The 11,575-nt window shown below is 50.6% G+C and overlaps 1 protein-coding gene across 6 annotated transcripts in view; it reads right to left on the bottom strand.

Moving 5' to 3' along the window:
- Positions 1-11,575, bottom strand: part of GSE1 (Gse1 coiled-coil protein) — a 378,777-nt gene that overhangs the window by 310,303 nt on the left and 56,899 nt on the right. The window contains exon 1 of one of the 6 annotated variants that reach the window (XM_029608053.1): positions 8,559-8,954. The exons of the other annotated variants lie outside the window; for them this stretch is intronic. Within the exon in view, the coding sequence (XP_029463913.1) occupies positions 8,559-8,681 (123 nt within the window). The 5' untranslated portion in view covers positions 8,682-8,954. Of the gene's footprint in view, positions 1-8,558; positions 8,955-11,575 lie in introns of those variants that run through there. 6 annotated transcript variants of the gene reach the window in all.

Raw genomic sequence — 11,575 nt, 5'->3', positions numbered from 1 at the left:
AGACCTCCCTGATCCATGTGCTCCTGCATCTCCCTGCCTCATGGCTCTCAATCCAGTTCCATTTTACTCTTCCATATTCCAAAAAAATAAAAAAAAAGCGAAACCAACGCCTAAAAGCCTCTTTTCCTAGGAAGGAAGCCGAAATCTTTGCAAGGAGGCTGGTCGAGTGGCCCTGGCGCTGCCTCCATCCACCCGATAGCTGGGGGATCTGAGGCTGCGCCTGGTAAGGAGAGGGACGGACGGGCTGTGCTGAAGAGCGCCTGCCCGAACTTTGCGCCATTTGGTCAGAGCTTTCTCTCTCGTGGTCCATGAGGAGTGGAAGAGAGCTGCCCCTCCTCCTACGCAGGGATGCAGAACCCACAGGGGTAGCGTGGGTCCCTCCACTCCTTACAGGTGCAAACAGAACCAGCGCGGCTTCGTTATACCACGGCCGGGGGAGCACAGGTGAAACACCAGAGCGCTCTCCGGTTTCATCCTCCAAAGCGGCGGCCGCTGGGGGCCAGAAAGGATCCGTCATAGCAGCACGGGCTGGTCCAGTTTACTCGCTGGTGGATTGGTTAAAACCTCCAGCTGAAATGAGGGCAGCCATCTGGCACTGGAAGGCGAGTGCCGTCCAGGCTCAAACAAGCTCGTACGGACAGTGATGCCCAACCTTTTTCATGTGGCGGCGCACCCGGCACAGAGTTCACTTTATCATGGTGCTCCATCACCTTCTCCATGTCCCCTCCCCTATCCCACCCTCCGGCACCAGCACCACCTCCCCTCCCCTATCCCACCCTCGGGCATCACCTCCACTTTCCCACTCCCTGGCATCACAGAAAGATGATGGAAGAAAAAGACATTATGGCCCATCCAACCCAACTAATTTAGCTTTACCACTCATCACTTCCTCAGAGATCCCCTGATTTCATCCCCTGATTTACTGAATCATCATCATCCCCTCCCTTCTCTAACCCCTGGCGTCACCACCTTCCTTTCCCTGTTCCTCCATCCTCTTGGCATCATCGCCAACTTCTCTCTTCCCTCTCCACCCCCTAGCATCATCACTTTCTCTTCCCTTCCCTCTCCCTCCACCCCCATCTTCCTTTCCCTCTCCCCGCTCAGTGCCTACTTGGCTGCAGGTTACGTTTCAAAGGTTACGGTCACTGCAAAGCGGCAACAGAGCAGGCGAGAGCCTACAATTAAAGCCATGAGACAAAAGAGCCTGAAGAAGTGGCCAAACTTTCAGTAAACAGAAATAATTGATCCTGTCTCTCCAAATGCCGGAAAGTCCCTTAAGTCTCCAAGAGTGGAACCCCCCTCCCCCCCCCCCTTCAATGATAATGCAAGGCTGATCAGTAAACGAAGCTTTAGGGCCTAGCATTCTCTGCACTATTGAGCTTTAGATTATCAATTAGCTAAATCAGCGTGATCAATGTCTGCAAAATAATTAGCAACCGCTACCAGAACGCACTAGAAGCAACCTTGGTGGTTCAGTATGGAAGAGACTGCCCGAACTCTGGAGCATGCACAAGATTCAGGTGAGTCCGTGGAAACCTGGAAGCAGAGGGCGAGAGCGAGGAAGCAGAAGCAGCTCGTGTTAAGGAGGAGGAGGAGGAGGAGAGCCTTGCACCTGTCTGCACCTTCTCTCCGCCACAGCCGCGCAGAGTCCTGGCCAACCCCGGGAAAAGCCATCGCCATCCACTGCCGTACCGACTCGGGGTCACAGGGCTATCCAGGAAACCAAACTGCTACCATTACATTATGCGCACCGCAGAAACCAACCCCAGGCTCCTCGAGGGGCCCTGAACAAGCCACTGCATCAGCACGACTCACTGACTTCCAAGCTTTCGCCAGTGGTTTTGATATTCCCCCCCCCAAGCAACAGCTAACATACGACAAAACGAACAGAAAGACTCGCCAGCTCTGAAAGCACCATGAGACAAACATCCAAAGATCTGACGAACGCATCACCTCCCCCTTCTTTCCCTCCACGGACACCTCCCTCTCCCCCCCGACTCTCCTTTGTCCAGAAGTCAGAGTCTCTCTCTCTCTCTCTCTCTCTCTCTGCAAAGGCCTCATTATAAGTCACTTTCATCAGTTCTTCTGTACACTAATTACTCAAGCAACCTTCCACGTCCCTCCCCACCCCTCAGGGCATCTGCTGCTGCTGCCGCCGGGGGCGGCTGCTACTTCCAGAGCCGCTGGGGAATGTTTGTAATTGCCTAATCACAGCCCCATGCAAGAAAGGGCACAAAATAAAAGAGACGAGCATCCAGACTGGGTCCCTGTTTTGGGGTTGTTTCACTTCTCCCGGGCACCCGATGCAATACGTAAATGAGCCAGCGCGCTAAAAAACGGATAGATTGGGCGTCCCCAGCGCATCCTTGGCGGGGGGAGCCCAGGAACTGTGTGCGGGTTACCAAGACGCACGCTCAATTCATGAGCGTGCGTTTCTATCCTGCAGCAGCTAATCGACCGGCGTAAAATATACACACAATATGCGTGGCCTGGAGGGTGTACGTGGCACGCACAGACATTTTAAATTTAACATGGTGCTGCTCTCCCCGGTTCCTCCTACCGAGGATCGCGTCGATACTCGGTAGGAGGAACGGCAGAAAGCACGATTTTTTTTTTTTTTTTTAAATTTTAGTTGAGTCCGATAACGCGCTGTAAAGCTTAACGCCAGCTCCCGGGCTGGCGTTACATTAGCGGCGTTAAGAAGGGTGCGCTGGGTGAGCGGGGATTTTTTGCATCACGGGTAGCGGCTAACATCCTCACCTGCATGGAATTTACATGTGATGAGCGCTACGAGCGAGTTCGGACGCGCGCATCCCTTTTTTTTTTTTTTTTTTTTTGCATCGGGTGTTAGCCTAGCGCGCCCAAAATGTTGGTCCAACCACGGGTTAACCTGTGAGCTAGCCTGAAAAGCACGATACTGCGTTGGCCTCTTGTTGGGTTAAGTCTATGAATGGAATGAGACAGAGGAAACAGGATTTTTAATCGGGTCTCTTCCACAAAATGACATCCTCCCCTCCCCCATATCTAGCTCCCTCATGTCTTCTTCAAATACTTACACACACCGGGTATCCCAGCATCCGCCCTTAGCTGGTAAAATAAACCCAGATGCCCAGTTCCCCCTGTACACACGTAGCTGAGAAGCTGATCCCTGTGTCTAACGAGAAGACAGGCCAAGGTGAGCAAGCAGGAGTCTCACAGAGGACAAGGAGACAGGAAAATGACTGCTGCTTCCAGACACCAGGACCCCCCTCCCCCACGCAATCCCTGCACCGTCCACACCGTGCAATGATGCAATAGCAAGGGCAGAGCTTGCAATAAGCGATTCTGCTCCAGGTCCCCTGGGGGGGGGGGGCTTCCTGCACCGAAACCCTCCAGGAGCACAGCTCTGTGCACCCGCTGGTTCTTCATCCATTCTGCTACCAGGGCAGACCCTCCCCGAGAGGGTGGCAAATGGAAGGCAATGCCAGCAGCCTGTCCCTTGGCGTTGAGTCCGTAAGTCCCCTTTCCCTCACTCCTGGATGCCTCCCATATGTGGTGCGGTGACAAACAGCACTTTAAATTGATTTAAGTCCCGGAGATAGCTGTAAGGGCCATCACGTGGCCAGGCCATTAGTAAGGCAGGCCGTGAAACACTCATAGAGACAGATCACACCTAGACTGCTCCAAATGGGGAGAGAGAGAGAGCGAGAGGAGTAAATCAAGAAGCCGCTGGCTTTCAAAGCTGGAGGCAGGGCTGCATCCTCCCCCAGCCTTTTGACAGGCACAAGAATCGACCTCTAATTCTGGAACCGGTTCCGGACACCGTTCGCCCTCAGACCCTTGCAAAGTCCCACTAACGTGCAACCTGCCCCCAGGAAGGGCCAAAGGGACAGATACTGTCCCATAATAAGTGCCACCCATGCACAACCAGTTCAGAAAGAAAGCAGGGGAGCGACCCCGGAAGCAGCTGCGGCCTGGGCCCGGGCAGACATATGATTGGATTGCTCGGGTTTCTAAACCTGAGCTCCAGGAGAGGCACAGCAGATGTTTTCCCTGCCCACATAACGTACGCCTCTAGTGCGCCCGGGAGCTCAGGTCCAGTCCTGCACACAACATTACTTAGAACCGCGGCCGCCTGGCCGCTCTGGTCCGCCCACCCCCCCTCGGGGATCCCCTGCTTTCTCGTGTGCTGCTCTCTGCCCCAACACATCCCGAATCCTAATACTTTAGCAACGTTCCCTAATTCACAAAGCTTCTTTCTGCCCAAGGTCCCATTCTGTAATCCTCGTCCCAAACAGCACCAAACATTTTTTTTAAATTATTTTTTATTGCAAAAAAACAGAGCACCATAATGTTCAGTGTTGGAGGCCATAACTCAAAGAGGACCGAGAGAGATTCATTACATGGCAATCAAAATGGTGAGGGGAGGGCAGCAAAAGCCATAAGAGAGGAGCCTGAAGGACCCAAATACGTCTACCCTGGAGGAGCGGCAGGGGAGATACGATCCATAGGAACATCGTAATAACGGCAGAAAAGGACCAAATGCTCCATCCAGTCTGCCCAGCAAGCTTCTTATGGTAGCACCTGCCGCGCCATGCACATTACCCCCAAGCTTTGTCATAACCTATAAAAATGTACTGTTAGCAGCATTTTTACTGGGTGATGAGCCTTCTTGAAAATTCAGACAGTGCTGACGTGCTTTGCTTATGGAGTTGGCCGTAGAAACAGCCCTGCGCTTTTTCCCCTTCTGTCTATGTATCTCTACCTCAGGGCGCCTGTCGGTTGAATCCAATTCCTCTTCACCCCTCCCCTCCCCCACCATAAAAGCGGAGAAGCGATGTTGGAGTTGCATCAACAGTATGAAGGCTTATTGGTCCAGGGCAGTAACCACCGCACCAGCAGATCACCCCCATGCACTCTCTTCCTCATTCCCATCCTCTGGCCTTTAGGGAGCCAGAGGATGGGAAATCTCTGGCTCCTTTGAAATCTCTCACTGATTTGGTCTTCACCACCTCCTCCGGAAGGGCGTTCCAGGCATCCACCACCCACTGCGTGAGGAAATATTTTCTGGCGTTGGTTCCGAGTCGTCCCTCCTGGAGTCTGAGAATCAACGTCAGGAAACATTTGAATTCCTGAAAGACATTATGGTATACAAAAGGGGCAGAGCTTTTTCAAGGGAAGGGAAACTGTAGAACCAGAGCTCATGACATCAAGCTCGGAGGGGGAAGACGCCAGAATAATATATAGATGCAGTATGCAACTGGGGATAGGGCAGTATCTACTGTACATGAACCTAATCCCTTCTGAAGACGGAATATAAATAGAAGTGACAGGAAATTATTGTTTTGGGGGGGGTTTGTTTTGTTTTTAACAGAAACGGGCAGATGCAATAAAGTGCGCTCAGCCTGGCCTACAGCTTAACGAGCACTTGGACGCGCGTTTCAGATGCACAAGGCTCACCCGATGTAATAAGGGACTTAGTATGTCCAAATGCACATCCAAACTCACGCGTGGCTAATAGCTCTCATCCTATGTAAATGCCATGCAGGTGAGGCTATTAGATATCGCCTCCCGCTGTAGAAAGTCACTGCTCTAATGCACCCTTTGTAACTCGGCAAATTTAAACGCCAGCCCTGGAGCTGGTGCTAAGACATCCCATGAGCGCAGGGCTCAGCAAAAACCCCAAAAAACAATACTTTCTGTGATTCCAGTTTAGAAAAAAAAGTCTCTTATTTTGCGGATTCGGCGTGTTGCAGCGATAAACTGTCACGGATTTTTCCCTTAAATCATAAAACGGTTTACTTTAATTTTTCAGCCGGCCGTTCCCTTGTGCGAGTACGTAAGGCGTCTTCTCTCAAGTGACGCTGGATCCGCCGGCTTATGAAGTCCTGAAGCGGCGGGATAAAACAGACGCTCGTATTGAGCGCCCGTTTTCCTAACCCACGCACACAGCCTCGTCTCCTGGGCGTCCCATGATTTGGAGCGCTAGGGACACACAATTTCCCCTAGCGCAGCAGCTCATCTGATTATCGCCCAGGAGAGGTGGGTGCATGCGCGTCAGTAAGACTGGCACTCGATACGAGCACCCGTTTTATTTATTTAGAGGTTTTATATACCGTCCATGTGAAAATCACTAGATCACCACGGTTGACGGTGCTGACATTCACAAATTATATACTACATAACAAAAAATGGCTTTATTGCATGGGACCCCAAAGGGTGGTGGATGCCTGGAATGCCCTTCCAGAGAAAGCGGCGGCGGTGGAGACAGAAACGCTAGCGGAATATAAAAAAGAAAATGCATGTGACAAGCAGAGGGGATCCACAGTGGCAAGAGGACGGAAATGAAGTTTACTGGGGTAACCTGCACAGAGCGGCAGCTTCAACACAAAAGCAGCAGTGCTACGACTTCATCAGGGCTCAGAGCAAGACATGGGGAGGCCAACAGTGTGACCGTGATGGAGTTGGCCATGATTGGAAGACCAAGGGCTGCCTTTGGGAATTTTATATGCCCAGCTATCGAGACAAGATGAACCTCAGCTGGGCTGTCTGGGTGAGCCACCTGGGTCTTTATCTGCTGTTCATTTACGTTACATCCCGTCCTTATAAAGTGCAAAAGTAAAGTACCCAAATTCAGGTATAGCAGATATTCTTGGACGGCTCGACATGGTCCCGTGTTTCGTCAGTCTGCTTCAGGCACATGGAGAATATTCAATGCTATCAACACTGTTCACAGCTTTCCCGATGGCGTTTCTCTCTGTGGCACTTCATATTTGCAATTCAAAAACATTATTTTCAAAGATCTACAGTAGTGTTTGGGACTAGGATTATAAAACAGGACTTGGGCAGAAAGCTAGCTCTGCCTCTCCTCCTTTCTTAAGAGTATATGGCATAGCTAAAATGAGCTCCTAATTAATTGAAGGAATCATGTGTGTGAATTAATCAGCAGCATTTGTAATATTTTTCACACAAAAACTAGTAATATATCAAATAAGGCTAAAAACAATTCCTTAAAATGTTCGCCATCAGAAGGGAGGTACAAGGTCACACAAAGTGGCTGGCAGCAAAGCCGGCATGGCGTCACAGAGACATAAGTGAGTGCCAGAGGTCACTCAGTCACTAGCAAATTACAGATTACAACTCAGACAAAACAGTGACTCACCCAATATCCAGGGCCTTCTACTTCACCCCAGGTCAAACGGAACAGACTGATCCCCTCTGCCTGCATGGATTTGTACTTCTGACTGTCTTAGGAAAATCAATTGGAAAAAAAAAAATCTGAAGTACATAAGACATGCCAGAGTGGGTCAGACCAAGGGTCCATGAAGCCCAGTATCCTATTTCCAACAGTGGCCAATCCAGGCTGCAAGTACCCAAACATTAAATAGATCTCAAGCTACTATTGCTTATTAATTAATAGCATGCATGCATGCAATGGTACAGAACCAGGACGTGATCACCCTGTTTGGATGCCCTGGGGTGAAGTGGCAGTCCCAGGATCCTTCCTGTCATCAGCAGATCCCACCCCCAGGATCCTCAGAGGTACAAGAATCCCTGGCAGCAGAGGCACTTCTGGGGCGCAGCAGCAGCCACCACCAGATGGCTTCCCTCAGAGACTTTCCATGGCAGAAAGGTCACCCTTTCCGGGAAGTCGCAGCTAATCCTTTTTATATGAGGTGGAGGGAGGATTAGCATCTTACTCCCACCACCCTACACTGTACTGGGCGCAGTGTTTTGAAACCAAGCAGGCATCCAGCAGGTAATTAGACTCTGGCATTAGGTCATCGGCCTCAACCGGCTGAAAAGGTCAGCAGTCGGGATGAGTGCAGAGTCCATCAGCACAGGCAGGAGAAGGAAGGGATGGCCCCCTCTGGGACAGGTCGTGAGCCTGTAAATGTGCCCGGAAAGAGAGAGAGAGCGAGCATCCATCCTCCCACAGCAACCCAGCTGCATTCTCCTATTCATGTCCTAATCACAGCTTATCCCCTTCCTCTCTGCACTGGGAAATACAAACACTTGGACATGTAGCGATAATCCCCCTCCTCACTGCCAGGTGCGAAATTCAACGCCCCCCTTCACCAACTGGGGAGGGCTCTGAACAAGCAACACCCGCCCCCCCACCATGGGCAGAGCAAGGGAAGGGCACCCGAGGGGAGACCCTAGTCCTGAGCCCCCTCCCCATTTCCAAGGATCACTGGCCAGACATCCCCCCCCCCCCCGCCTGAGCCTCTAACCCTCCCCAGCAGTGATCTGCTAAACTCTGCACCCCCCCCCCCCATCCCCCTCCCCTTGCAATCCACAGCCCCGGGTGAGGAGGGGACTCGGGGTACAACTTGGCACTTGCGTGAAGCGGAAGTTTTCTGTTCGTTTCTTTAACGGCAGGGCGGTCCGGGGCTGAATTAAAACTCGCGTCTGAACCACAAAGTACCAGCGGCAGAGCCGGGGCGCCCCCCCCCCCCCATCCTCTTTACACCGCCGCCGAGACCCCTCAGCTCCAGATTTCCTGAGAGCCCGGGGGGGGGGGGGTTACAGAAGCGCGCGCGCAGCCGCAGCCCGGGACGGAAAGCTGCAGCACGTACCTGCCAGCCAAGCCGGGCTCTGCCACGCGCTCCTGCCGGCCCAGCCCCCTCCCGGGCCCTCCATGAGGCTGGGGGAGGGGGAATCGGAGCCGCCGCCGCCGCCGCCGCCTGTGAATGAAACATGAAGGCCCGATGAGATCAGGAAGGTCTGTTCCCAGGCTCGTGCTCGCCCGGGATGGGTCCTACCACTGCCCGGGGGGGGGGGCGGACTCTGCCGGCAGCCCCGTGCCCCGCCCCTCCCCGGGGCAGGGCCAGGAGGCTGGAGCAGCACCTGTTGCAAGGAGTCGACCCGGCCAGCCGCTGGGCTCCTGAGACCGGAACGGGACTAGCCCACCTCGGCTACTCACTGCCCAGCCACACAGGGGGCTGCAATAGGTCAGTTGGTAAGAACAAAGCCGCACCCCTCCGGTTTATATTTTACTGCTCAGGAATTTTTGAAAACTAATTACATTTAATCACACCCAGCACGTGAAAAGTGCAGTAAAGCTTTCTAAAAAAAAAAACAACAACAACAAAAAACCTGCCCTGGCGTCCTAGGACACATGAATACAGCACAGACAGCTGATCTTCACCAGAGCCCCAAGCTGGCATCACACGGATGTAAAACATGAATACAGCACGGACAGCTGATCTTCACCAGAGCCCCAAGCTGGCATCACACTGATGTAAACCATGAGTACAGCACGGACAGCTGATCTTCACCAGAGCCCCAAGCTGGCATCACACTGATGTAAACCATGAGTACAGCACAGACAGCTGATCTTCACCAGAGCCCCAAGCTGGCATCACACTGATGTAAACCATGAGTACAGCACGGACAGCTGATCTTCACCAGAGCCCCAAGCTGGCATCACACTGATGTAAACCATGAGTACAGCACGGACAGCTGAAGATCAGAGCAGAGGCTCCTGCAGGCCTTACATTGGGGCCAATGTAATAAAACCCACACTGAAATCCACGCGGATTGTTTTGGCACATGTGGAAAAAACCAGCGAAAGCACAGGATGTAATAACGGCCGCGTATGCTAATTAGATACACACCTAAAATACGCGCACACCAAACATAAGCGCCATAAGGCACATAGTAATTAATTAAGTTAATAACATAAGTAGAAGTATCTTCTACTTATGTTATTAACCCATATGTACTAATCCAAGTTCATTGTAAGACATTTACTTGTCAATGTTATTGTTTAGAATGTAAACCAAATTGATCAGTAATTCTGTTATTGGAAAGTCGGTATATAAAAATGCTAAATAAATAAATAAATAAATAAATAAATAAAAATAGTAATGCACAGACAGCCATGGCTGTGTGAATGCCTGCAACTGATTCTCAGGACTGATTCTTTTTTTTTTTTTTTTTTAATGAATTAATTTAGTGGTCCAGAAGTTGATGTGAAGGTGGGTAGAGCAATATTTAACCTCTTCATGATCGGACTCTGACCGCCAGCAAGAGCGTGAAATGTAGATCAGTGATTCTGTCTCATTAAGAAGCTGCCTTCTCTCTACCCATTCCATCCGCTGCTTGGCTGACCCGCAAAAGCATACTGGCGCTTTCACTTACATCCTGCCCTGACCCAGATACTAAAAACCCACATTAAAAAATCTGCACAACCCAATCTATCTGCTAGCATTGCTTCCTGCATTGCCCGTGAATAGATAATCGCCCCATTGCATGCCATTAGCATGTATTTGTGCATAAAAACTGCAGATCTGTAAGTGCGCCGGTACACGATTTTTTCCCGTGCACAAAACCCTTATTATAAACCCGGGAAAACACGTACAAATGCACGTATAGACGCGCACAAACCCACGGCAGCTTCAGCACACCTTATTAAAATCAGCCCGATTACGTGTAAACCATGAATACTGCACAGACAGCTGAAGAGCAAATCAGAGCCTTCTACAGGCCTCACACTGATACATGTAAAACATGAATACAGCACAGACAACTGAAGGGCAGATCAGAGGCTGCTGCAGGCCTTATACTGATACACCTAAAGTATGAATATTGCATGGGCAGCTAAAGAGCAAATCTTCATCAGAGCCCCATACAGGCATCACCCTGATACACCTAATGCAGGCATACAGCACAGGCAGCTAAAAAGAGGATCATCAGAGACCACCCTGCAAGCCTCACACTCATAGGAGAAATCAGGAAAAGATGTGGAGGGGGTGCGTGTGTCCATAATGAAAGGTGGATATTATTCACCTCAAAAGTGTAAAATAAATTATAGCGAGACAAGAAAGGAGAACGGGGAATAAGAGCAAAGCAAGTGAAACTGTTCTAAACCTGGAGTTAATTTAATATTTCTTTAATACCTTTCAAGCTCCCCAAGGAAGACCCCCCCTTAAGATGAGCCTTGGCATTTCAGTGCCTGCTGAAGGGTCTTCTCTCCGCATTGCACCGCAGTGACCTTTGCCACCAGCAGGTGGAAGTGTCAGAGCTGTGCGCGACCTCTGGCTGCTCGCTGAATGACAGCTTTATTGAGTCCCTTCACAGACTGCTTTTTGCCTGATTTGGGGTCCAGATTTTTTTTTTTTTTTTTTGGCAGGGAGGAATGATGTCTCCTATTTCCTTAGTAGATTTCTTGTGAAAGAGGTTTGATTTATTTTTATTTTAACTTCTAATTTGATTACCAGCGAAAACAAACCATGGATTTCTGATCAATAAAACAGGGCTCTGACGCGCATTGCTGCAAACACTGTATCAACACACAGCAGCGGGCCAAGGAGCTAAGAAAGCTTTTCATGATCCTGTGCCAGTTCCTTGTCATTCTCACACTCTCCAGTTACAAATTAAACTGTTTTATTCAATTCTTTAATTCTTTATTTATTTATTTTAAGGGGGGGGGGGAGACTAAAGGCTGTTGGAGGGGACGTATCAAGCTGTCTTGTAAAGGCAAGGAGGCAGCCTGGATTTTGAGAGGAGCCCAAGTCAGACCTGGAGCCACTGATGCCTCTGCATACAGGACATCCCCCTGCGTAAAAGCTGTCCCAAACCTCAGCACCTT

Source organism: Rhinatrema bivittatum, chromosome 7 (genome assembly GCF_901001135.1).
Source record: "Rhinatrema bivittatum chromosome 7, aRhiBiv1.1, whole genome shotgun sequence".
NCBI classification, from domain to species: Eukaryota; Metazoa; Chordata; class Amphibia; order Gymnophiona; family Rhinatrematidae; genus Rhinatrema; species Rhinatrema bivittatum.
The sequence above is the reverse complement of the archived record's forward strand: the minus strand, read 5'-3'. Positions and strand labels throughout refer to the sequence as shown.